Raw genomic sequence first — 26,290 nt, 5'->3', positions numbered from 1 at the left:
ATGGGCTTGTTATAACTTGGGCTAGATCAGGTCGGGTTGGGTCACTTTAGAGTCGAGTCATTTTCAGGTTAATTATTATCAAATTATTTAAAGATAATGACCTATATGCAACCATAAATATTCGGGTTAAGACATATAAAACATGTTAATTCTAGGTACGGGTCAAATTCCGAATGTCGGCTGTGCACTTCAGGTCAAGTCTATTTACCCAGACTAAATACAATGGTATTAAACTAGTAAGGCAAGAGTTTACCTATATTGTGATTAGACCTGACAAAATTGTTCCGACCCGAAACCGACCCGACACCTGAGTTTAACCTGAAACCTGAATTGATCCGACCCAAAATAACACGTCCCGAACCAAAACCAAAAAACCCGAAATGGACCCAATCCGGTTAACTCGTTTGCCAAATGCCAACTCATCATTTGTTATTATCCGGGTCGAATCCGAGCTAAAGGGTAAAAAGAAACTTAGGGTGAAGGGTCTAGTATCTGTATATATATCCCCAAAATACATCCCCTTACTTCATTTGCTCGCCCACATTCCATCGTCTTTCTCTCTCTTTTGCGAACAAGAATCCTTTAACTGTAGCGTATTAATGGCGGACGACGACTACAATGACATGGACATGGCTGATGGGTACTCTACTCTTTCCACCACCTTTCTTTTCGCTTCACTCTCTTCTTATTTTTCAGCTATTAGGGTTCCCTTTTCTTTGTTTTTCGACCTTTTTTTGGATGTTTAACGTTTCGCTGAATGATATATTAAGCTTGCATGTGTGTGTGTTTCTGGGTTTTGTTTCTGTTTGTTTAATCTGCCTTTTAATTCTGTAAAAGGTATGGATTTTGATTTGTTTGGTTGTGGCTAGCAAGTTTATTGAAGTTTGCCCTAATTAATTTCGTCAGAAATTATAGAATAAGACCGTCTTACAGTTGTGACTGTCTTTTTATTCGTTAACCATTCGTTCATTACTATGATCAATGAGTTTACACAATAATTATTGTTGTTGAGGTTCTATCAAGATTAGGGGATTTATTATCTCTTTTTTTAGCGCGATTATTGATAAAGTTGTTGTCAATTGATTTTGTATAAGTACTGAATGAATAATGGTGAAAGTTTAAATCTTTGTGTAAACCCTAATTATCATTTAAACTTTGGTAATTCAGTCTCAGTTTTATTGGGCAAGTATTTTTAGGTTTCGGGTGACGTTTTCAATTACTAAAACCGAGTTGTTTATGTGTTGCCATATCTATTAGACTTGGCATCAAAAGAAATGCATTTCAAATATTTACAAAGGTCTATTAAGCCAACCCGTTCCAAATCTGCTAGCCTGCTTGGGACCAACCTATGTCTTGACTAAGCCTGCATGTGAATGATGTGATCACATTTACACTAAAAGCATTGAGTAATGTCTTATTAATACCAATCAAAGCCTTGAGTTATGATGGTGGTCGGTGGTGGGGTATTCGTAGTTTGGTGGTGGTTTTGGGAGGGTGGGGTATTTTTCTCTTGGGTGTTGGTGATGGTTTTAAGGTGGAAGTGGAGTGGAGGTTTATGGTGCGAGAGAAAAATGGTAGGGTTTTATGGTGGGGGAAGAGGGAGGTGATGTCGGCAGCAGGGGTGGGCTGTGGTAGGGTCAGGATTGGTGGTAAGGTGGGTTGCTTGGTGGGTAATAACTAAGGAGTTGTCCTTGTGATTCATGTGAACTTGTGTTTGATGGGGTGAGTGAGAGGGGTATTTTAGTAAACTTACCTATAATTCACTCACCTGCCTTGAGATTTGGTCCAAATTGGAATGGTGCTTTTCCTATGAATGGGAGGGAGTATCAATTTATAGACATCGGTATTAGTTTGATGAGGAGTGCAACCAACCCTTCTCCTTTCTAACTTTTCCAACCTTCTCCTCTCAGAGACTACTAAGTACTCCGTAGGTATTAATTTGCCAACTTCCATATCAATTGGTTGATGCAAAATCTTCTCTCTTTAAGTACTCTATTAGAGGAGAAGGTTGGAGCGGTAAATTGTCGTTAGTAAAACTCTAGTTTGATTGTGTGAAATGAGGTGTCTTATGTTTACTGTAATATTGATAAACCTCAAAATCAACAAACCTCACCTTCTTTCTTCACAAGGCTTATGACCTTTTCTGTTCTGAAAGGTCAAAGTTCTGCTTCAATCTCTTTTGCTAATTGTTTTTACATTTTGCATTTGTAAAGCGATGATGACAAATGTTAATCCCAGCTCTATGAGATGTCATTAATATGAGGTCAAGGACAAGACATATGAACATCTGCCTGAGCTCTTACTGTTGTCAATTATCTTAAATTTTTTCATCTTGATTTTAAGCAAAGGAGGCAACTGAAGTTTTCTCTTTATGTTGCATCTTTGGTTTCAGTTATTTGCATCAGCAGTTATTTGAAACTATTAGCATTCACATTAATGCGTATGTGCAATAAGGAAAACTTTTTGACTGAAGTGTTGCATAGGCCTCAATATCAATCTTACAGTACCTTATTTTAAAATATATTTTGTTTGTTTTTTACTTCCGGACTTCGAAATCCTTCTCCAACTTCTTCTGTTGGGTCTTGGGTGATTCTGAAACAGCTTTTTTCCCAAAGCAATGATGACAAATACTAATCCCAGCTCTATGAGACCTCCTTAGACGAGGTCAGGGACAAAACAAATGAATATTTGCCTGAGCTTAAATGTTGGAACACTCCTCTTTTTCTTAACCCTGTATTGCTAAGGGAAAAAGGCAACCTGATATCTTCTTTGTATTTTACCATTTCCATGGCTTACCTTATTACATACTCCCTCTGTCCCGGTCATTTGTTGTCCATTTTCATATTGGGGTGTCTCAATTATTTGTTGTCCTCTCTATTTTAAGAATAAACCTGATGAGTAATTTGATCATTCACACTCAATTTGTTCCACTTGTCATTTAATAATTGCTCCCTTCCTCCTTCCTTGGTCTTTGTGCCAAAACCAAAGGACAACAATTGACGACAACAATTGACCAGGACGGAGGGATTATAAAAGTTTGAACTTTGAGGCCTGTTTTTTTTTTTTAGACAAGCTTCCTAATGCTCTGTTTCTTTGGTTAGTGAGGCATATCTAGTACTGCTTTTCTGCAAGCCATGATGAGAAATGATAATCCCCTTATGAGATCTCCATAAGAGTAGATCAGGAACAATACACATCAACATTTGCCTGGGCTTTCATGTTAACCACTTCTCTAGTTTCTGCCCTTTATTTTAAATTAAAGAAGGGAACTAAAGATCTCTTATTGTTGTAAAATCCTTTCATCTCTGTCAGAATTATGCATAACATTAAGGTTGAATGGTCGATACAACAACAAAAATTAATTAATCAAATTTGATCGCAAGTTGCATTCTTTTCTCTTTAGTGTTGTGTTTGATGTAATTTGCTTGATGATCTGGCGATGGATTATTGATAACTGTCACTTACCAACAAGTGAATTATTCTTTGTTCCATGTGTTTGATTTGAACGAGTTAGTTTCTCACTTAGCTGATTTGTGAAGCTGTTTATGACTTGCAGATACGATGATGAGCCCCCAGAGCCCGAAATTGAGGTATTAGAAATTTATCTGTGATCTTTCATAGATTTCACTTTGATTCTGGTTGACATGTATTCTTGATTAGGAAGGGGAGGAGGAGGAGAATGCACAACCACAAGAAGACGAGTTAAATGAACCTTTGGTAGATGGTGAAGAACGAGATGGAGAAGGGAAAGAGAAGCAACAGAGAAAAACTACAAAATACATGACAAAGTATGAGCGAGCTAGAATTCTGGGAACACGTGCTCTTCAGATTAGGTTTGTCATATTGGTTTCCTTACCATGCAATTCCTTCACTGTATTTTTTTATCATATTTTATTTTCTTTATATTCTGAATACCATGGCTGTTAAAATGGAAATATATGTGTTGAACAGTATGAATGCGCCAGTCATGGTTGAATTGGAAGGGGAAACTGATCCGCTTGAGGTATTATTCTTTTTGCGTGTTTTTCTGTTTGTTTTATTTGTCACCTGTTTTACAATGTACATGTTCCCATGGTCTTAATTCAATTTATTTTTTTTAATTTTTATTGAAAAGATTGCTATGAAGGAGCTTCGTCAGCGCAAGATACCATTTACCATCCGTCGATACTTGCCCGATGGAAGGTAATACTTTTCTATCATCATACTTCATGAGCAATACTCTAATTTGCAAAGGTTAATATGAAAAGAAGTAACTGATGCTTTGTAAATTGCACAATCTCACAAAAAAGACCGTCTCACTCAGTATACATTTTGAGACTGCTTCTTTTACCTTTTCATTACCCCATAACTCCATAAGTACATTTTACTCGAACCTGTGCTAATTGGCTCGTCATATCTGCTATGCGCAGTTATGAAGACTGGGGTGTGGACGAGCTGATTGTCGAAGATTCGTGGAAGAGGCAGGTGGGAGGCGAATAATGAAATCAAGTCGATCTCTGATGGATGATTGTCTAGCATCATTCGCCCAATTCCTGTGTTCTCGGTCAATGTTTTTAAGGCATTCTAAAACTGAAGTAGTTGTGACCGTGCGCTGTTGGGTAGCCTAATTACTCGGTTACTATGGTTGTTCCTCCTCCTGACTTTTGTCTAAGGGGTTATAACTTATATGTAATAGTACTAGTAGCCTATCCATGACATTGTTGTTGGATCAAAGACTTGAATCGTGTTGATGCTGGGTCAGAATTGCATTCAGAATTTTCTTCTGTCGCTTGCTTGCATAAGCGGTGTTTTAATTTTGGGTGTTGATTTCGCAGTACACATTTTAATCACCGCAGTACACTTTTGACAATTATACCCCTTACATTTTTTCCTCCCATTTTCCCTCTCTCACTTCTCTCTAATGTACTCTCTAGTTTCAAACCTCCTTTTCTTTTCAATTTCATAAACCTATTATTCAGACGGTTGTCGACGTTGGCTGGGGGATGAATAGGCGGGTCGGGGTGGGTAGGTTAGGGTGGTGGAGTGGGTGGGTTAGGGTGGCGGAGTGGTGTTGGGTAAGCATTACGGAATACGGAGTACTACATTGAGTATTACGGAGTACATTACCGTGTACTACGGAGGAATATTGTTTTGCATCACTGTGTCACCTTTGTGCATAACGCAGTAGTCAGTACATTGAATTTTTTTTTAAATTATTTTTTAATGTAATACGTTACCAACACATCCATTCTCAGGTCGGGGACGGATCACCGTCGAACCACACCGACGACGCCTAGCCATAAACCACCACCAACAAACCCCACCATACCACACTAATTAATCCCTAAATTAATTTAGACATAAACCCTAATTAAAAAAGGAACAAGATCATAAGAAAGAGTTAATTTAATAATTAATATAGATTAACGAATCAAATAAGTGTTCTTCACTCGAATAATCATTCATTCATTCATAATTAAAGAATTTCAAAGAGGTTGAAGAAGGTTAATATTTCAATAATAGAGAGAGGGTAGAGAGAATTAGATTTGATTTTTTTTAGGGAGGGTAGACAAATGGAAAGTTTGGTACAAAAAGTACTGTAATGAGTAAAATCGTACTGCGAAAATAAATTACGTAAATTTTTTGAGACAAACAGGTTATCCTAAAATTTAGGGGTGTAAACGAGCTGAGCTTGAGCTCGGGTGGGGTCGGGCTCGGCTCGAATTTTTTAGCTCGAGAATGGGCTCGGCTCGAAGTTCGTCGAGCTTAAAAAATTGAGGCTCGAGCTCGTTTTATCATTATATATTTTCACCTTTTCACCTTTTAAATCTATTTGAATATAAATATTTTTGAAAAAAAAAAACTAAATTATAAAATACCCAAAAATATTACTTGTATATCATAATATACTTGTATAAATGTCTAAGTAACATAATTTGAAATAAACATAATACAACATAAAGATTATACAAAAAAAAATTTAAACGAGTCCAAACGAGCTTCCGAGCCGAGCCTTGCTGAGCTCGGGCTCGGCTCGTATTTAGCAAAGCTCGGCTCAAGCTCGTTTTGACCGAGCACGAGCACGAGCCGGAGGGCTTGTTTTGACCGAGCACGAGCCGAGCTTTGACCGAGCCAATTCCGAGGGTTCAACGAGCCGGCTCATATCATTTACAGCCCTAATCGTAATAAACTAGATGGTTCCCTTGTGTTTTGTCATTTTCCAAGGGTATTAAAAAAAAAACTTTGATTGACCATAACTCTCTACCACAAATTCTGAAAGCAGATCTTAATTTGGAAGAAAAACGTCACTTTTTGAATGCGGCCAAGAGATATATTCAATTGAATTTTATTTGGTTAAAAAAGTTGGACCGATCATAACTCTTGCAACAAGTTTTTCAATGCAAAAGGAGGCGTACACCTTAAAAAAACGAAAAAAAGGGTACAAACATTAAACGTTTAAACTTCAAATGCCACTCAGAACTTGCATGTTGATGATCAACCAAAATTTTAGATTCCTTTGGAGAAGGAACATGAAAGAACATTAGTCATCAACTCATCATTGATCACAATAATACCTGATCAATGGAAAAAAAAGACAAAAATTTGAATATTTTTACTTAAAAAAAATTCTATACAAATTAAAAAGAATGAGACTAATTAGACTATAACCCAGCTATACAGTTTTTCGTTCTATCAATTCGTTGTCAACTACATGCCGTGATCATATCGCCAGCGTTCCTTTGCCAACTTGGTTATCATCGGAAGATTCTGGTGGTTGCAACTTGGGTTTGGTCATTACTCGAGAATATCCATACCCTAGAGAACTTCCACTAGCTTCACTTAGCTGAAATCCATGCACGAATAACTAAACATTACGACCTGACTATAAGAAGAATGGAGGAAGGCAACTATTAAACAAGAGAATTTCGGACATACCTCAGTCAACTCGGACAAGTGACGGGATCTGAACTCATTTATTGTAGCTGTTATCTCTGATGTCGGCAATTTAGCCTGAAAGCAGTCATAAAAGAATAAAAGATGTTAACATAATTCGTCATCTGAATCTGAAACGTGCTCCAGCGACTAATTTGTACAAGGTCATCAATATCTGCAGGTTATAAACTTATAATTACCATTGTCATGGCCTGATCTCGGTCATTGCGGGATTTATGTGACCAATACTGCCTCAAATCGGGGTACCTTTCAAAATATTACTAACCTGATTATGATGCACTATCATGGACTACATTCAATACCAATTTACCATTGTCGTCATATCGTACTAATTTATGGATCAATGATCAAGATACGCCATGACAACCAATACCTAGATTTAAGTCTCAAACTGCGATTTAAGACCATGGTTATAGCAGTTATTAGGCCTAAGGATAAATAGTGAAACTATATAAAGCGAAGTGAGACACTGTGCTGAAATTAAGAGATTCAAGTCAGAGAGCACCGGTTGCACCACCTAGTAATACAAAACAAAAGATGTATTTTGCTGTAATGGTTACTACCTATACACCCAATAATATACTGAACAATCACAACTGATGGACTAAGCTAATACGAAGTACCAGACAATTCCCAATACTATTAGAGCAACATCAAAGTAATACCTGTGCAAGAACAGCCGCAGCCAACTGTAAACTGGGTTCCAAAGTTTCAGGGACAACCTAGACAAAATATTTATTGTGAGCATCTGAGCAACATTTATTATGCTGTGCAGAATATCTTGTAAAACAGAAACTGTTAGTTCCCACTTTCCATGGTATCGGAGGGGAGCTGGAATACGGATCTTTTAGGCCGGGTTGTGTACAAGCTGGGGAGTTCCAGACTCGAGTCTGTTCTGGGTGTGATATTACCAGGTCATCTTAGATACGGGCCAGCTCACGTCTGCTCATTTTGAGCTGACTGGTTACGAGTCAGGCCATTTGGGTTTGTGTCAGACTGTCAGGGCATTCCGGGCCGTGTTCATCATTTGTTACGTAAATTATCCATTACGAGTTTCAAATTAGTCAATATGGGTTATATCTCATTGGGTTATTTCTAATCTGGTCAATACATATAAGATCAATTAGGGCTACAGGTCATACTCGGGTTCTTCAGTTTGGTTTTGTCAGGTTTTAGATAGAAGCATTAAATAGGATATGCATTCCTTAAGTCTTACCAAAAAAAAACTAGCTATATTTTGCACCAAAAGCATATGGTAGAAAGGGTATAAAGAAACGAGGGATGAAATTCAACATCATACCGCAGTTGCACCCGCCTTTTCCAAATTAAGACCATGATCAACATCATGAGCACGGACAAAAGTTTTCACATTGGGATAATTTTTGCTCAAAGCCCATACAGTTCTATAATTTGCACCAGGAGTATCCAAGGTCACTGCTGCTGCGCAAGCTCTTCCAGCTCCAACTTTATGAAGGACCTAAAAGAGAATATTAAACCATGTAAACTGAGATCACAAGCAATGGGAATTTAACAACTTGTTTTACCTCACGACTTCCAGCATCTCCAAAATACACAGGAAGATCAAGTGCACGACCAACAGCAACCCGATCACTGAAATCACAGAGTAAAAGAATCAGGAAAATGTTTAGTAATGAGCTTCATGAACACTAAGACAATGAACAATGACATTAGACTATTCTAGAAACTAAATATTTCTTGAAATGTCAGAAACTTATATATATATAACTGTTTGATTGAAAGTTGAAACCACAAAAAGAAGAAGCAACTATTAGTAATACAGAAAAAGAAAAAAATTCCAACTAGGCACACGGAGCTCTCATGAGTTCCACTTGTTGAGAGGTTTATAAAAAATGGGAATTGGAAAATAGAAAACAAATGGGAGTCACATTGAGATTCCCATTTCTTTATAAGCAAAATTTGAAGCAACGTACGCATTGATGGAGACTGATGGATGCTGGAGTTTCCTAACATACGTTTTTGCTTTAATTTATTTCGACGATTCTGGATAAGATCATTTAGACTCCAAGGCATTCGTCACTCCACTACTCCACGTATAAAAGAGAAGCTAGAACTAGGACTATGACAAATGTAGCAGTTATGCAAGTAAAAATTACCTTCTCACATCAAGGGCAACAAATGGTATCAAACGCTCAGAAAGAAGCTGAGCTATAATCTGCAACAAACAGGAGAAGACAATAGAAAAGGAGGTAAAATTCACATACAGTCGAGCAAGGAAATAGTTCTATTGTGATTTGTGAACAAAGAAAAAAGTTACTCGAATCATACCTGACCTACACGTCCAAATCCGCAGATGATAATATGACCTTGTAAGTCATCAGTCTGGAAACAAGAACCCACAAGTGAACATAAGAACTTATGCTCTAGGTAATAGCAGTATGTATTATGTTAGTGTAAGATACACTGTGCTGCTTCACTTTTGATTGATTAGTAGAAAGAACTCCGACTTAACAAGAAATAAATAGTGAAGTTGTACCGAAACAGCAGACATTCTAACTACGAGTCATCCAACAGGATATTTTGCAGTTTTTTTTTTTTTTACTAACAGGAAAAACTCGGGAACAAACTACAGCCTCTGTCATGGAACAAACTTACAATGGCAGAGATTTAAGAAGCACCCACTGTTGCCAATGAAATAATAGCCTCTAATAGACTGACCAATCCATAACAAAATTCTTAAACGAACAAAGAAATCGCAAGTCACAAGGCAGTCTTTGGGAGTTTGGGAAATTCCTAAACGAACAAAGAAATCGCAAGTCACAAGGCAGTCTTTGGGAGTTTGGGAAATTCTTAAACGAACATCTTTTTGGGATAACCTCCTGAGAAGTTGCATATATAATACTATGAACAATATACTAAATTCAGTTTTCCTTCTGTTTCTAACAGCCATCTTCTCTCAACTGCCACCACAAATAATCTAAAGTCATATTTTCATTTAGTTTCATCTTTCAGCGAGTCCATCAATGTATCCAGTTTTTCTATGTACTGCGTACACCATGAGTAATGTACGAAAAACACATTGCCTTGCCTTCAGAAACCACCACAATAGCCGCCATGTCGAGCACCGACAAATCCAACTAATAAGTTGGCTACTGAAGCACATTAACAACTTAGATACCACTAGTCGAGGCTCGTGAATTTAGATAAGGCTAACAAATCTTTATTAGCTATTTTACATAAATCCTTAATACTCTCATATCCTAAAAAGTGAATCTAAGCTTGAATCAGAGGAGCTGTTTCACTGTTAAGGATGACTAACGAGATGATTTTGCCCATTTATTGGTTTCTCAGGGCCTTCCGTGTTCAGGGATAGAGTAGTAAGCTTTACAGCAAGAACATCTTGTTGTAATAATGATTATTAAAAGTAACTGTTTAAAACTGCTTGCTAAACATGTAAGATACGTTTAACTCTATTCAATTTCAATAAGTTCAGCAGAATATAAATCTCTCATCTCAAAGCAGTGTACTGGTGTCAGTGGTTCAGATTTCAGCTTGTAGTATTTTCACCAGCATAGCATTTGACAGCTGGTCAAGATTTAAAGATACAGCGACATGAAAGCAGATAAAACTAAAAGTCCACAAAAAGGGATGCTGGATATGTGCCTCAGTTTGCATTAAAACTGTTAATCAAAAGCCAAAACGACTGAGTTCTGAATGGTATGGAATTAGAAGAAAATGAAGATTCTGAATTCTAATACCTCACTCTCCACAGGCAATAAACTTCTCACATCATTTAGTTCAAATTTAGAAGCTAGCAGCTGGCCTCCAGCCGCTAGCCAAGGAGTTAGAGCCATAGAGATCCCCACCACAAGGAAAAGTAAAGATGACAGTTGAGGAGACATGATTCCCTGCAGATAAAGCAGAACATAAATCAGCAGAGCAACAGGCCATTCTTAATCTAATATATAAAGTCCTCATATTTTGGAGGCTGTAGTTTCTAGTCACACAACTCGAAATTGACCAAGTGAAAGATATGCAAGGCTATATGCACCTATATAACTACGCTGTTAGAATTTAGCACATTCAAACAGACCTTTCCACACACAATGTTTGAAGATGAACACCTTAAGTCCATAGCCAAATTGAACAAAGAAAATGAAGATAAAAAACACAAACAGTGCCTTAGACTCAGATACCTACCCTGTGGTATTTTCATTAGCTGCACTTGACAAACGGAAAATTAACTTTAAGAATTAGATAGTGATACAGTACATGATAATCCCAACTGACAGAAACGAGTAGAAAATCCTACCTGATTCACAGCTTCACCAAATGCAACAAATGCAAATTCTCCTCCAGGGGCAAGAAGAAGACCAGATCTGATTGCGGAAATGGTTGACACACCAAAGAATTTTCCAACAAGAGTGACCAGCGCAGTCTTTCCCACAATTAAGAGGGCCAGTGTACCCATGACAATCGGAAAGTTTGAGATGAACAATTTTGGATCAATAGACATTCCTACCTGAAAATACTCGTCAAGGGTGCCATAATCACAATCTCAACACAAAATGTGACAGTTATGGTTAAGATGAAGAAAAATTGAAGAAATCAAAACACCCTTTTAAAACGGTATAGCAAAGAAAAATTGATTGTTAATTTGATAACAACTATGATACCTACCGTCATGAAAAAGAGTCCCAATAGTAGGCCACGATATGGTGCTATGTCAGACTCAACCTGTAATGAAAATTCTGTTTCTGCAAGAAGCAAACCAGCAAGGAATGCTCCTAGTGCCATGGATAGACCAGCCTGACAGAAACAATAGCACAGTCAATTATAACTTTTGATGGTCTCTTAAGCGCATAAAACAACCTCAAAACATCTCAGAATTATAATCGGTAATCGCACCCACCCTAGCTGTAAGTAGACTAGTTCCCAGAATAACAAGAAGCGTATTGGCAGAAAATATTTCTGCATTCTGATTTTCTGCTATTTGTTTGTAAATCGGACGAAGCAGCTGCAAAAGTACAAACATGTTAGTAAAAAACTGTAGATTGTCTCAACTTATTAATAAAATTTCTCTAGAATTAATGAAAAACCACAGTAATTAACCACGCTAGGTAAATGGTAAACAATGACAGCTTCTCACTGCTAGGTAAATGGTAAAAAATGGCGGCCTCTCACTGAAGGACGGATAAAGTGTGCCATTTGAATAATGTTTTCATGTACAGCACATTCTGACTGAATCAGTAAAATATTAATTTTTAACTTCTTAACTCAAAGTCAACTTCATTAGCGGAATCGAGAGGCAGCTACAGTTAATAAGACCACATACATGTGAGGTCATAACCAAGCAAATTACATATTGATGGTATACGGAGTATCAAGGAATATATCATGCCATGTTCTACTACACACACAGCCATGTTCAACAGCAATTTTTAAAAAAGTACTGAAGTACCTAACCAGTAATTACGAGTCTCTGACTTCTAAAACAAACTATAAAAATGGCCGCAGAAATGTAAATCGACCACTCACCAAGCGCCCACCAGCAATAATGGCGGTGATAGCAACAATTGCCTTGACAGCAGCCAGCCCTAGAGCTTCTGCAATAGCTTGAAAACCAACCTGAAACAGTAGAGAATATCAAACTATGAATCTCATTATGATGCCTAAGTATCGTTGCTACTCGTTACATTTCAGAAGCTATAATGAACAAAGTAACAGAAAGGATTTTGATCATTAATTGGAGAAGAATGTTACCCCGCCTTTCGATGAATTGGGTGAAATAAGAGGTATGAGTATTAACAGAACAACCACAGCTAAATCCTGGAGAAGGAAAAAGCAAGCAGCAGATAGTTAATTATACAGGGGGGCACAAGGAATAAAATCACTCTAAGCTCATAAAGGTATGGCTGAACTAGAATCTGATGCCATTTAAGTGAATAAACCAATCACATATGAGTTGAACACCAATCAATCTTGAATAAAGGCATAAACTAAATTATGCATATGAGAAGCTTAACTATTAAATGCAGAACCATGGGCTTCTTTACACTGACACACTAGAGCCTGCCACACCACCAGGCTCCTTGGCTCACTCACAAAGAGCTTTTCAATAAGTGACCACCCTACTCCATTTCCAATTCACTTGGTTCACAAAAGACAACGAAGTCCAGGAATTTACCTGAAAAAGCAACACTGAAAATGCAGCACGCCCATGCCGGGAAGTACTCTCACCACGCTCCTGCAAGACCTGTTGATGAAGTTTCAAAGACTGTCGTAAGTAGGGGTGATAACGAAACAAGCACGAGCTTGGCCTTGTTCGGCTTGTGCTCATGAATCAAAACTCGAGCTCCCAATCTCGAGCTCACCCGAGCTTGAAAATTTGAACTCATTACCATGCACGTGAGCTTTAACCCAAGCTCGAGCTCAGCTCAAGCCTATATATAATTGTTAAATTATCGGTTTTTATTCTTTTGATATTTTCAATACAAGGATTTAAAGGTTATATATAAAAGTATTGCGCAAATTAATTGAACATGTAATATGGTGATACAAAGTTATAATCATGATAAATATTTTTATAAAATAAATCTGAGAAATTATTTTATCACACAACTACACAAGTTTGAGCCGCTCGCGAGTTTTTCGAGCCGAACTAACGTTAGCTCGGCTTGACTCGTTAAGTAATCGAGCCAAGCCCGAGCTCGAGCCGTGCGCTTTGACAGAGCCAAGCTCGAGCTATTCGCGAGTTGTCTTGTCTCATTATCACCCCTATCGTCTTAAGCAAACCAAAAACAAATTTGTTGGTAAAAGAGGCAACCTAGTTATCGAAATTGAATTAGCAACAAGTAAACATTCTCTTTTACAGAGTACTTCATCCCCCTTATTCACTCTTAAGTCCACAAGCTGAATACAGATCTACAATAATAGGATTTTAAATTTGATGCCCTTTTGCTTCTGCATATAGACCAACTACAAAACCCTAGAAAGGAATGATGCATGACATTTAACAACTTCAAAAACAAGCAAATTTATACATTAACACACAGAATATAACAAAATATATACAGCTTGAATTCTTGCAATCCCAGCAAAAAAGGAGTATTATAGCAGTGTTTCCCAATGTACTATCACCGATTCACCAAACATGGTTAAAAATAACGGTGTCCGTTTACGTTTAGTATCGAACTAGAGAACTACATGAGGCACACCAAAAAAACTATATTCTCATTGAAGTTGAGAATATTCAACGAAACAAGTGCAGTACTAACAGCCAATAACCAACTGTTTCAGATGCTACCTGAAGAACTACAGCAGTTGAAGACAATGCCAAGCCATTCCCGATGACTATTGCTGCAGGACCTGCCTGCCTTGAAACAAAATGAGCAACCAAACCCACGGCTGCAGCTGTTGACAAAACCTGCATACACATTCTCGGTAGTCAAGACTCAAGAGTAAGTCAGTAAGTGTATACTATGCCTAGCAGCTGCAAAACCAACACAAATACAGTGAGGTAAACATATTGCTCCCTCCTTTCTTTGATATCTTCTACTTTCAAAATAGCACAATAAGAAAATAATAAAGTAGGTGGGCCACTTGCATGTGTGAGAAACAAAAGATCCAAAATAGAAAGGGAATAAATCAAAGAAATTGACCAAAAACGGGAAAAATTGAAGAAATCAAAGAAAAGGAGGGAATATTAGATAGTAGTTACCTGAGCAGAGCCTAATCCAAAGACATACTTCTTCATGGAGCTTAGTCTTTCAACGGAGAGCTGACAAAAGAACCATGTTTTGAGATTTTTTGTCCTAGTACTGCAGCTATTCAGTATTAATAATATAACAACTTTCAGTGTTTTCAAGATTTGTATGCACCTCAAGACCAATATTAAATAGCAAGAAGACAACACCAAATTCAGCAATCGCCTTAGTGCCATGAACATGGCGTATGATGGAAAGGCCATAAGGGCCAATCAAGATGCCAGCAGCCAAATAGCCAAGCACAGGACTTCCTGAAGAAAAGGAGAGCAAGAAAAAGCAATTAAGAGATAGAAAGCACTGGAATTGAATAATGAACACTTCTAGAAAATACAGCTCGAGTATGGAGTGCTAAAAGTCTAAAACCCAACAGGCCAACACCATCCAAAACTTTCCCTGGATATGTTTCTTTGCAGCAGGATACACATTTCACATTCATACATTTTGAATTAAGGAGTTATATAAGCATTTAGCTGTTACCTCCAGGAAGTTTCTGGAAAATAGGTACAAATATCACACTTGCCAGCAACAACCACAACACATCAAACAAGGATGCTTCTTCTTCATTTATCTGTGGAAGAAAAGGAAAAAAGAAAGAAAGAGCAATGGACAACCATCAGATACAAAACAGGTAACCTACAAACAAATTTAAAAAGCACAAAAGCACAAATATATTATATTAAAATATTAAAATTAGATGTTTCCGGAGCAAGTCACGTGCCTCTTGATGAGGAATCTTCTCAATTAGCTTCTTCAATGTCTTGGGAAGTTTCTGAATTTGCCGAATCAGAGGTTTTGTATTTGAATGAACTTCTTCAATACTGGTACTTATTGCACCTGGCTGCTGAAGAAGAGCACCTTTCTCAGCTCGGTTTGAATAATAAGTGACCCTGAAACATCACTTACCTAGTTAAAAGCCTTAAAACAGATTTGTCAATGTAACACATAAAAAAATCACAAATAAGAAACACTATCTGATGTACATTTTAGGAAAGAGAGTATTATAACTTTTCAGATTCTAAATGGAACTTGAGAGGCTCTCTAACTCAATTACAATTAAATTTGGTAGACAAACTGTTAGACAATCGAAAATTTGCATTACATATTGTGTTTCCTTTTGGGAATCTGTAATTCAAAGATACTGTGTTGGGTTTAAGTTGATTGCATATGAGCTGTATCACAAATTATAATTGATCAGGCATCTCAAAATGTATATGATTTGTCTTTTTCATTTGTGTGCTCTAGCAACACCAAATTTGTAATAGATGTGCATCCACAAATCAAGTTTATGACATAGAGCATTTTGATCGTCTTGCTATTAATTGTCAAGGTCAAGGTAACTAGCATTTTGACATGACAATCTCTGACATAGAGCTGAGTTTTAACCCGTTAGAACAAAGCTTATGCTAGGGTTTTGAAGCTAAAAGAACCACTAAATCAAGGAATACATTCATCAAATTTCACTTGTTGTTAACACATCTCCATAGTGGCATTCTAAGGAACTTTAGTACAATTATCAGCCTAGAAAAGAAACGGCCATGCTATATCATTCATTACAGGTCAACTTATAATCCTATGACATGGTTTAGTGAGGCTCCATAGTTATCTAATCTGAACTTACAAGAATAGATCAGCATTGGCTCATCTCATTTTGAGTAATGTCATAAAACGTCAAAGCAAAATGAATTCAAACATATAATACCAGACAATTTTTCAAACATACCCTGCTCCAAGAAGTAATAGTCCAACAATCAGCTTTGGCATTTGCTTCTTAGCAGAGTCAATGACGCCTTGAAAAACTGAAGCAGGTGTGAATTCTACTCCATCGGCTGCAAACGAGAAGAAGGATGCCGAAAAGAAACGCGATGATTTCTTCACTGATGCCTTAGGTGTACTAGATGGAGAGCTGTCTCGGGTTCCCTCTTTTTGTACCTCTGCCTTCTTATTTTGCACGCTGCTCTTCCCTTTTCCTACTTCTATCTCCGCATCTCTGGCGGCCTCCACGCCCAATTTTCCATTTTCCTTATCACGTAAATCATCAGATAAAGCAATATCATTTTCACTCTGGCCAACTTTGTCAAATGGGCTATCCTTTAAGGTTTTGCTGGCTAAAGAAGCACCTTCATTCACCAAATCCTTCTCACTATCAGATGCACTAGAAGATCCTTCGACAGAATGCTGTTCTAGGGCAGCGACATCTTCATTTAGGGAAGGAATACTTTGTTGATCAGTAGAATCTATAACATCAGCTCGAGAAAGAGTAAGAAGCTTTTCAGCTCGCTGCAATTTAATCTCGACATCATTCACACGTTTTGCAGCCTCGATCTCAAAAGCCACAGCTTGTTCAGCTAAAACCATTATATTAGCCACATCTTCCTCTGCTTTCAGTGCATTTACATGTGCCACCTCAGCAACCTCGTTCAATCGGTCCACTTCTATTTGAAGCTCCTCTTTCTTCTGCCGCAATCGTGTTAACTCAGCTTCACAGTTCTCCAAATCTAGTTTGCATTCCTTAATCTCCGCTTGAGCAAATAGAAGACCCTCTTCCTCATCCCTCAGTAAGTCGGTCAATTCCTCCTCACTATCATTTTCCGAACCACTAACCCGTAAAACTTCTCCTTGGACACACTTTGCTCTGGCAGCCTCTACCGATTCCAACGCTACTTGAAGCCTTGCCTCAGCCAAAGATAGTGCCAGCGTCGCTTTCTGAACAGCTTCCTTAGCACCTACTTCTTGGTTTACAACCTCTTCAATCATACTAAGTGCTTTTTCTACCGCATCCTTAGCATTTTCCGCTTGATCCTTTAAAGCAATAGAAGTTTCCGATATATTTTGTGCTTTATTCTCAAACATACTACTGTTCAACCGAGCAACCTCCAATTCCCTACACGCTTTTTGCAACATTTCTCTCAAATCTTCCACACTCACCACCTCACCGTCTTCTTTATCGCTCTTCTCCCCTCCCGAACTCTTCGAATCTACAACTCTCTCCTCTTCTCTCAAACTCTCTTCCTCCAAACTCTTATCTCCGTCTACACTCCGTCCATTTCCATCAATATAAACTACCGAATCACTACCTTGACAATGTACCACCCCTAACAAAGATTTCTCCACCCGTGCACTCCACAAATAAGGCATACTCGATATAACAACTCCGTTCACATTCCTCGATAACGACATCCTCGCACCATGCCTCACCTTACCGCGAAATTTACTCACAAACACACTCTTCGGCCGCATAAAATCCGAAACACGAAATCTTTTACAATCAACACCATGAATCAAACTAGATTGCTTGAAACTACAAGCTACCTCCATTCTATCATACAATCACTAAGACTTACAGTTGACCAAAACACAATTCACCTGATTAAACAACAAAATCAATTTCTAAGAACAATTTCACCAATTCAACTTTTATAATTGCTTAAACGCGCGAAAATAAACCCTAGAATTACGAATTAAAATAAAAAAAAACGCAGCTACTTAAAATAATTGAATAAGCAAGAAATAGCAAATAAGTGTTGCTTACCGATGAATGTGAGCAGTGATAATGAGTAAAATAGAGGTTGAAGCTTGAAGAGATGAGCAACAATGGCGAAAAATGAGGTTTATGAGGAAATTATTAAAAGAAAATTAGGAAAAATCAGAAAATAAATGTGTGACGATTTATTTCCTAAGTTTTATCGTCCATTTTCCGTTGTTGCAAATTGGCTTTTGCAGTTCCCTAGGGAGATAGGGAGTGTCTGAATTTTACGAATTCTGTTTGGCAACCGTTGAGACTTGGGCGGGCCCTATATTGATGTGGTCACTCACTCACTCAACGAGTCCAGGTGAATCAAGTGAGCATATTCTCCTCATTTTGAGAATCAGTTGGTCTTCTTAAAGATGGTCATATTTAGGGATGATAGTGGGTTGGGGACCCGACCCAGATCTTGAGGGTCGAACCCTAATGGGTTAGGTATGGGTCTCATTTTTTCAGATCCAATGGGTATGGGCCGGGTATGGGTCATATGAAAATATTTCGGGCCCGGGTCTAAGTTATGAGACCCATACCCGACCCTTAGACCCTTTATTAAAAAAAAAAAAAAATCATAACTTCTCTGAATTCATATTGGCAGACCGTAGAAACCAAAGCAACTAAAGTCTTTTTCTCTTCCCTCATCCCATAAAGTGATAAAATCCAATCAAACTCTTCTGACAATACCACCACTCCACCACTGACACAAGGAAACCACCACCACAGCACTGATACGCGACTGGCAACCATCTCTCTAATAGGCGGCGACCGACAACCACCATTAACGGCAGCCAGCGACGGTCAGATGGAGACGGCTATCAAGTACGGTATTAATTTTAGGGTTCCGAGTTTGAATCTTTCACATGTATTTGGAGGTAAAATTAATTTAGGTCTTCTTTGTCATTCTTAATCTCTTTGGTATGTATATTGGATTTGGTAGTGTACAATAGAGATTAATAAACTCATAATGTTAAAGTGGCTGAAACTCGGACCCGCGGGTAGACCCAGACTCGACCCTTACCCATAGGGTCCGGGTATGGGTCCTCAAATTTTAGACCATGTCCCGGGCCTGCACGGGTCCAAAGGAAAAATCTCGGGTCCGGTGCAGGTGGACCCTACCGCACCCTATGTAACACTACGGATTTTATAGGTGGTACTCGACCGAGTATGGCCTACTCGGTCGAGTAAAGTGTGTTGGGTATTCTGTTTAGCTATCGCCGGGAATACTCGGCCGAGTATGGGTAATACTCGATCGAGTAGAGGATACTCGGCCGAGTATACTCTATACTCGACCGAGTATCCATTCGACGGGTAATATTTTCCGCGGTTGATTTAGAAAGGATTAGAGTTATATTGAGACGCATTTTACAGTTTCTAAAACATTTTACAAAACCTAAACTACACAACGTAACTCTAATCCTCTCCAAATCTCCCTCTCATTTGCGTGGATTGTTCGTGAGTCTAACGAATCTTGCCTTGCGTCGATTATGTCGGTAAGTCTCTGATTTCATGAGTCTCATTAAGTTGTCTTTTAGGGTTTTGCTCTTGTTCCGGGTGTAATTCCAGAGCAGTTTATTTGTCATCACCCGTGCTTGTAGAATGACGTCTTTTGTTAACTCCTCCTTGCGGTCTCCTGAAACAATGAGCAAACTGAGGGCTCGGCTTTGGGCCGAGCGAACTCACTCCGACGCTCAAGTCAGTAAACTTAGAAAGATAAGTTGTTGTTACTTGGTGAAGTATATATTGTAGAGAGATAAGGAAGATATTACCAGATGAATAGTGATTCTTAGGTTAAATTGTGGATCCTTTCCTCAATGATAGTTGAGGAGTATTTATAGACTTTCACCTTTTGTCACGTAGTGGCCAAGTGGCCAAGTGGCTAGCAGGTGGAAAGACTGATCTACCCCTCGGCCGAGGAACCTATGGCAGGCCGGCGGGCCCTGTTGACTCACCGCCGAGGGGTCTTGGATATGAGTTCGCGGATGTGTGCCCATTGGCCGGTTGGTTGCCCGGCCGGGAACCATCGACAGCCGACAGCCTCGTCGGTTAGGGTCGTCTAAGCCGTTGACTTCTTGTGGATATTTTTGACCTTGCTCAATGTGTTGACTTGGTCGGGTGCGAATATGCCCCATCAATTTGCCCCCAGCGTAGTCTATGCCGTGGTATGGGCTCCGATGTATCCGAGCGTATATTCTCGCGCAAGTGAAAATTTTTCGCCCGCTTCTTCTACCTCGGCGTGGCTCTTCTTAGGCCGTACCATATCCCCCCTCCACATGGTTGTGCAATGGACATCCGATGTGGAAAAGGCAATGACGATGGCTGAGACCAGGGTTGAGAGTGCCGGTTGTTTCTGATTGCCCCCTGGCCGGTGCTTTCTGGCTTGGTTGATCATGTGGCCGGCGGAGAAACGGATACTTTGGAATTTGTTGAGGAAGATGAACAGGCAGAGAGACATGAAGGGGCGTGTTGAAGACGCTTGGTCACTGTTGCATTGATTGACATTCAACTGTTGCAACGATTGACATTCCGTGGTTGCATGTCTGACACGTGTCGATTCTTTGATTGGTCGACGTTTCATGGGTGTGCCCCGATTGGTCCTTCTTCATGGGCTTTTTCCTATAAATAGGGCAGTTAGTCTTTGAAATTGGGCACCAATTTCGTTCTCTTAAAATTTTCTTTCCTCCAAATTTCCAGGGGTTTTTCTCTTTTCTAATCTTCAGTGTCGTTACTTTGGCTAGTGTTTTTCTTCAAGGTAAACAAACAAACTTTTCTCGATCTCTTATTTTGTTGAATAACTGTTGCTACCATGTCTTCTATCGAGGCCGGACCTAGTAACCCTGCGCCGGGGTTCCCGTCGCGTCGGATGAAGGGGAGGCACCGCCGCCGTCCCACTAAGGTCCGGGGTCCGAGGTCTCCTTCTCCGAAGTTGATCCTCAAATTTTGGAGGAATGGGAGGATGATGATGATGTTGATGACGACGGAGACGATTTTGGTGATGATGCTGAAAGGGCTCACCCTAATGAGGGGAGGCAGTACGTCATGGATCACGACGAACCTTGTAAGGTCGGCCCTGACCGTACTTGGACCCATAAGTTCGCCCGTTGTTCCGGCGAGACATTTTTCGAGGGCCATTTCTACTTTGGCAGGGGATACAAAATTGTTATCCCTGAGAGGGGTCAGGCCATCTGTTGCCCTCCACCGGGTTGCACCGGCGTATATATGCGGCACCGGGAGTACGGGCTCCGGTTTCATTTGAATGATTACGTTATGGCCATCATTAGGGCCATGAACGCGCCGTGGTTGACTTCACCCGTTGGTCGTTAGGACCATAGTCGGCTTTGTCCGCTCTGTCTCTTTAAGGGAGAGGTCCCAACGGTTAATTTATTCCGTCGGCTTCACCACCTTCGGCCGTCATTTTCCGGTCGCGTCGGATGGTACAGCGTGCAAATGGAGTCGGGTTACGTCTCCGTTGATAAGCTGTCTTCTTGTAAAGACAGGAAAGATCGTTGGGTGTATCCGAGGTCCGGATGACTATCCGCTCCCCGGTCCTTCCAAAGACCAAGTTAATTTGCGGTGCGAGACTAAGGCGGAGCATGACAGATGGGTTAAACGGAAAAAGCTTAAGATGGACGCCGACAAGGTCCCTCTTAATGAGGATGAGAGGCTGGCGATGAGGCTCTTTGAGACGGACAAGAGTGGGGCGTCGAAAAGATGGATCCCCCCGACGCAGATCATCCTTCGGATGAGTGCTTTCTCGCCATGTCGGCCTCATACCGCCCCGGCGCGGGGTGAGTGGGGTCGGTGTGAGGCCCATGATCGCTCTCAATGTTTCGTCCGTTTTGAATTTTGGTTCATTCCTTGCTTAACTCTTGCCTTGCTTCTTTTGCAGATCATTTTGGCGCGGACCTGTCCGAGGATATTCTTAAGAGGATGGGGCTGCACAAGGACAAGATCGTTGCTGATTTGCACCCTGTAGACACCTCGTTTCTGCACCCCTCGCAAACCACCCGGTGATGATTGGGCCGCATGTTTGATTCGCGGAACGATTAGTGTGATTCGTAAGATTATCGTCAAGTGATTGCTCAAATATAAATGTCAACCTCTTAGTTGTCATCTACGTGCCGATACGGTCGTTTTGGCAATAATTAGAGTACATTTGAGTCCGGTCAAAAACCGTCTCCATTTTTCGATATTTGTTAAATCCCGAGTCGGAATGTTCTGGAATGTTCCGGATATTTCTATTCCATATTTCTCAAATTTTATCTTTTGGCAAATAATATCCCGTAAAAGATAATCAAATAAATCCGTCCTACCATAACTTAAACGCGGAGATTCTTTCTTAAGCAGGAGGAAACCTCCTGGGAACAGACGCAAAGCGGCCAGTCTTTGCGCCTCTTCCAAGAGACGCATGATCGCCGCGCCTCTTCCCAGGCCCTTCTTTGCATGATTTACGTATCTTTTTTATATCTTTCGGAGATTCACTTCCAAAGAGTCTCCGAAACCCTATTCCTTCACGTGATTAGTATAAATAGGAGCCTTCGTTCCTCATATTTCTCACGCGAGTGTCCGCCCTTCTCTTCTCCCTTTGCATTCTAGACTTCGTTCTTACTAATTGGCGCCTACGTGCTTGGACTTCCGACCACGTAAGCTCGGATCCTTCCGGGTACCAGCCTCTCCGTTGCATGACCGACCAATTTGACCACTACACTCAATCAATCTAATTAATCAATCTGTTTTAATCGTTTTCCTCTTTCGAGGGCACTCTTTCCTTGCATTCGCGTCGAGCATTCACTAATCGATCTTCTTAGTTCTTCTCGTTCCGTCAACATGTAAGTCTGAGGGTGTATTAATCTCTCTTTTATTTATTGCATTTAATTATTGTATAACAATTGTAAGGTTTATGTCGAAAGCATCTCATTAAAACCGATTTCTAAAACCGTCTTTAAAACCTGTTTTGCGGATTTCCGATGAGACAGACGATCGAGAAAAGACGCGGCAAGAATCGCCGCGCCTCTTTAAAGGAGCGCGCAGCACTGCTGCGCCTCTTTGTGAGGCCGCCAGATTCTCGCTTCTTTTCTTCTTCCTCCGTCCTCTGCAGTTCGTATCAAGTTTATTTGTTTTGTTTGTTCGTCTGTTAATTCTCCGTCATAAAATCATAATAATTAGCATGTATATTGTATCATATATTTCATCATTCATTCACATGTTTAATTCATCTAATCCGACTTAAATCCCAAGTAATTCATATTTGCGGGTTTTCGTCACTAATATTCAATTCGGGTTTTAGAGGTTCAATTCGTTCATATTGAGTTTCTGGGATTCATTGTTGATATGTTTTTCATCATGTTCATTGTTAATCCGCCATCAATTCATCATGTTTAGTTAATTATTCGCTTGTTTGGTTCGTTCATTAACATCGACCCTTCACATGTTTAATCTGTCTTCGTCTCCGTTTCATCCATGTTTATTGTTTTATGACCTCAATCACATGTTAAATAATCTGTAAATCACTTTCATCCGAGTACATAATCTAAATCAGTCCATTAAATTCACCAATTAACGTTAACAATTGCAGTTTTGGCTTCACAGCCAGAGTTCGTCCTTGGAACAGACGCAAAGAATCGCTGCGCCTCTTCCAAAGGGCGCGATGTCTCTTGCGCTGTTCAGGACGACTTCGTCCCCGAACTCCTTTTTTCGCCTTGACCTAGATTAATTAGTTTACGTATCAATTAACTAATATTCGTAATATCGCTAATTCCTGTTCGTTAATTTGTTGTTTTATTCTTTTATTCTTTTTTATCAAATCATCCGTTTTAAAGGTGCTTTCGACATAAATCGCCTAATTCATTGTAATTAATGTAATTCTTTTTATTGTAGTTATATTAATTTATTGTATTCCTTTCATTTATCATTTGTATGCTTCCACATGTAAATCAATATTAAATCCTACTTCGACCCCAATTGTTTGCCTAATTAATTGTTCACCGACTTAGTTAATTCTTCACATGTTAGGATTAATCAATGGATGTTGCATTGCATGCATATAGCCGACGATATATCAAGTATGAATAACTTCCCTAATCATTAGTAGAGGCCGCTATCGAGGCGGGCGGGATTAGGTGTTCGATCAAAAGAGCTTCCTAATACGTACCCTCACCCCTTACTCCAGATCTCCGTGAGCACCCGTGTTCATTGGCATCCACGAGAGTCATTCTAGACATAGAATGCTAAGGGTAACGATTGCTTAGTGTTCATGTCACTACTTTGTGTCTTGACATGACACGAGGTATTCGAACGGTTCCAATTTCCCATAAAAATTGGTGGCGACTCCATACAAAATGCAAACGCTTGTTTTCGAGCCCCTTCACTCCCAAGCGCCCCCGTGGGCGGCCCGCTGTCCACACACCCTAAGGCTCTGGCCCGCGATCGCAGGACGTCGCCGAATGATCTGATGGATCAGCAACTGAAAGGCCTGGATGTGGAGGCGGCCCAGGCAAGGGTTGCTAGTAACATGCCGCGTCGAACGCGGAAAACAAAGTCTTCGGCGGCGACGGCGTCGACATCCGTTCCACCTTCCATCCCTTCAGTCCAGAAGGAGACGGTGGAGATCGTTGACATCACCAACGGGGAGGACTCTGATGCGGAGGGATCTCCCCTCGTCCTTAAGAGGAAAAGGTCCACCCCGCTCGCGCCTTTATTTTGTTTCGCCGCTACCGAGGGCGGCAAGGAAATGGGCCCTCCGACAAAGAAGTCCAAGCCTGGTACCGATTTATCCTATGGCTCAAACTCAGCCGGCTCATTGGGCGTTCCTGATGAGTGGCTTTCCGATATGTCCATGTATACTAACACGGATGTTCTAATTGACTTTTTGTAGATCAACCGTCGGCAGCCGCCGTTCTCACCGTGCGGCAATTGGAGAAGCAGCCTGAGAGGGCGGGTGATAGAAATGTCACCGTCGCTCCCCTACCTCGAAGATTTCCCCGCCGAGCTTGTGGCGGAGGGTGCAAAAATATCCAAGAGGCTGGCGAAGTGGACTCGGCTAGCCGGCTCCCACATTATGGAGCAAGAGAAGACCATGGCCGAGGCCGCCCCACGCTCGAGCGGCTAAGGCCGGAACTTGACGCGGCGAACAAGGAGGCTAAGAGGGCAAGGCGGAGGTGAAGAGGCGTCCGTCTTTGAGAGAAAACTTAGGGAGGACGCTGAAAAGGAAGTCCTTGCCGAGAGAGCCAAGGCCGAGGCCGCGGCGTGAAGCCGCCAAGTCTGCGGAGATGCGTGACCTTGTTCGAAGCGCGCCGACCTTTACCTTACACAGAGGAACGAATTTAGGGACTGTTCCGGACCCGGGGAAGGTGGTCCGGGACAAGGATGCTATCATTGCCCAAAGGGAGGAGGACATTGAGAAACTCCAAACCGTTCTTCTCCCTAACATGTGTGCCCAATATCGGGACCTGGCCGAAGGAGCTGCCAGGGAAGTGATTGAGGAGCTCTTCCCTCTCGATGGCTCCTTTCCGTGGGACAGATTTGACGAGCTGTTTGATGACAAGCTCGAAGCTAAGGAGGAAGAGGCGAAGGAAAAGGCCAAGGAGGAGGTAAGGGTGAAGAGGGAGGCAGAGGCGGCCGCGGAGAAGGCGGCCCTTGCTGAGGAGGCTAGGGCAGTCAGGGAGGAAGCCGAGAGGATGAAGGCATTTGAGGTCGCCGAGGTCGCGCCGCCGAGAAAGCCGAGCTCGCCGAGACACTTCCGGGTCGCCTATTGAGGACGATGCTGCTAACGCTGCTGACGGCGAGCAGCACCAGGCATAGGGAGACGGACGGTTGTCACCAGGCTCTCCCGGCGCCTCGGATAGCTTTAGCTGTTCGGGGGCCAATTATTAAGCCTTTCCTCCCTGCCATCTTTTGGCGCTTAAGTGATATCTGTAACCTTTTGCCTTTCTTTTCCTTGTATTTTGTACAACTTTGGTAGGTTGTCTTTTGGCTTATCCTTATGGGAACGGCCGTCGTCTGCATTTCTTGTAATCTGTTGAACATTTTTAATAAGAGTTCGCTTCTTTTGCCTCCGGCTTGGCCGAGGTCTTTACCCCATTTTTCTGAGTTGTCT

The 26,290-nt window shown here is 40.7% G+C and overlaps 2 protein-coding genes and 2 non-coding genes across 5 annotated transcripts; 3 read left to right on the top strand and 1 right to left on the bottom strand.

The window, feature by feature from the left end:
• Nucleotides 1-518: 518 nt before the first annotated feature.
• Nucleotides 519-4,793, top strand: LOC141605130 (DNA-directed RNA polymerases II, IV and V subunit 6A-like). 2 transcript variants are annotated; one of them, XM_074423790.1, is made up of 6 exons: nucleotides 519-640; nucleotides 3,557-3,590; nucleotides 3,661-3,833; nucleotides 3,952-4,003; nucleotides 4,115-4,182; nucleotides 4,410-4,793. In XM_074423790.1, exons 1-6 carry the CDS (start codon nucleotides 600-602, stop codon nucleotides 4,477-4,479), a joined length of 438 nt encoding a protein of 145 aa, XP_074279891.1. In that variant the 5' UTR covers nucleotides 519-599; the 3' UTR covers nucleotides 4,480-4,793. The 2 variants fall into 2 exon arrangements, with proteins under 2 accessions (XP_074279891.1, XP_074279892.1); XM_074423791.1 differs by having other exon boundaries at nucleotides 531-2,815; nucleotides 3,025-3,590.
• LOC141609934 (small nucleolar RNA snoR69Y) lies at nucleotides 2,208-2,303 on the top strand. The gene has a single exon (XR_012527836.1). It is a non-coding gene; the product is annotated as a small nucleolar RNA snoR69Y (small nucleolar RNA).
• On the top strand, nucleotides 2,608-2,703 carry LOC141609935 (small nucleolar RNA snoR69Y). Its single transcript, XR_012527837.1, has one exon. It is a non-coding gene; the product is annotated as a small nucleolar RNA snoR69Y (small nucleolar RNA).
• Nucleotides 4,794-6,510: 1,717 nt separating the features above from the next.
• LOC141605129 (K(+) efflux antiporter 2, chloroplastic-like) lies at nucleotides 6,511-18,532 on the bottom strand. The gene is made up of 21 exons (XM_074423789.1): nucleotides 18,208-18,532; nucleotides 16,399-18,041; nucleotides 15,397-15,565; nucleotides 15,156-15,246; nucleotides 14,793-14,929; nucleotides 14,633-14,692; nucleotides 14,219-14,338; nucleotides 13,100-13,168; nucleotides 12,676-12,741; nucleotides 12,451-12,540; nucleotides 11,825-11,929; nucleotides 11,593-11,721; nucleotides 11,225-11,434; nucleotides 10,671-10,820; nucleotides 9,241-9,294; nucleotides 9,069-9,127; nucleotides 8,478-8,544; nucleotides 8,234-8,410; nucleotides 7,599-7,655; nucleotides 6,916-6,990; nucleotides 6,511-6,823 (listed from the first exon to the last, which is right to left on the bottom strand). Exons 2-21 carry the CDS (start codon nucleotides 17,991-17,993, stop codon nucleotides 6,701-6,703), a joined length of 3,603 nt encoding a protein of 1,200 aa, XP_074279890.1. The 5' UTR covers nucleotides 17,994-18,041; nucleotides 18,208-18,532; the 3' UTR covers nucleotides 6,511-6,700.
• Between the last annotated feature and the right edge of the window lie 7,758 nt (nucleotides 18,533-26,290).

The sequence above is a fragment of the Silene latifolia genome, chromosome 10, assembly GCF_048544455.1.
Source record: "Silene latifolia isolate original U9 population chromosome 10, ASM4854445v1, whole genome shotgun sequence".
Taxonomy (NCBI): Eukaryota; Viridiplantae; Streptophyta; class Magnoliopsida; order Caryophyllales; family Caryophyllaceae; genus Silene; species Silene latifolia.
Note: the sequence above shows the minus strand (reverse complement) of the source record. Positions and strands in the feature narration are given on the sequence as shown.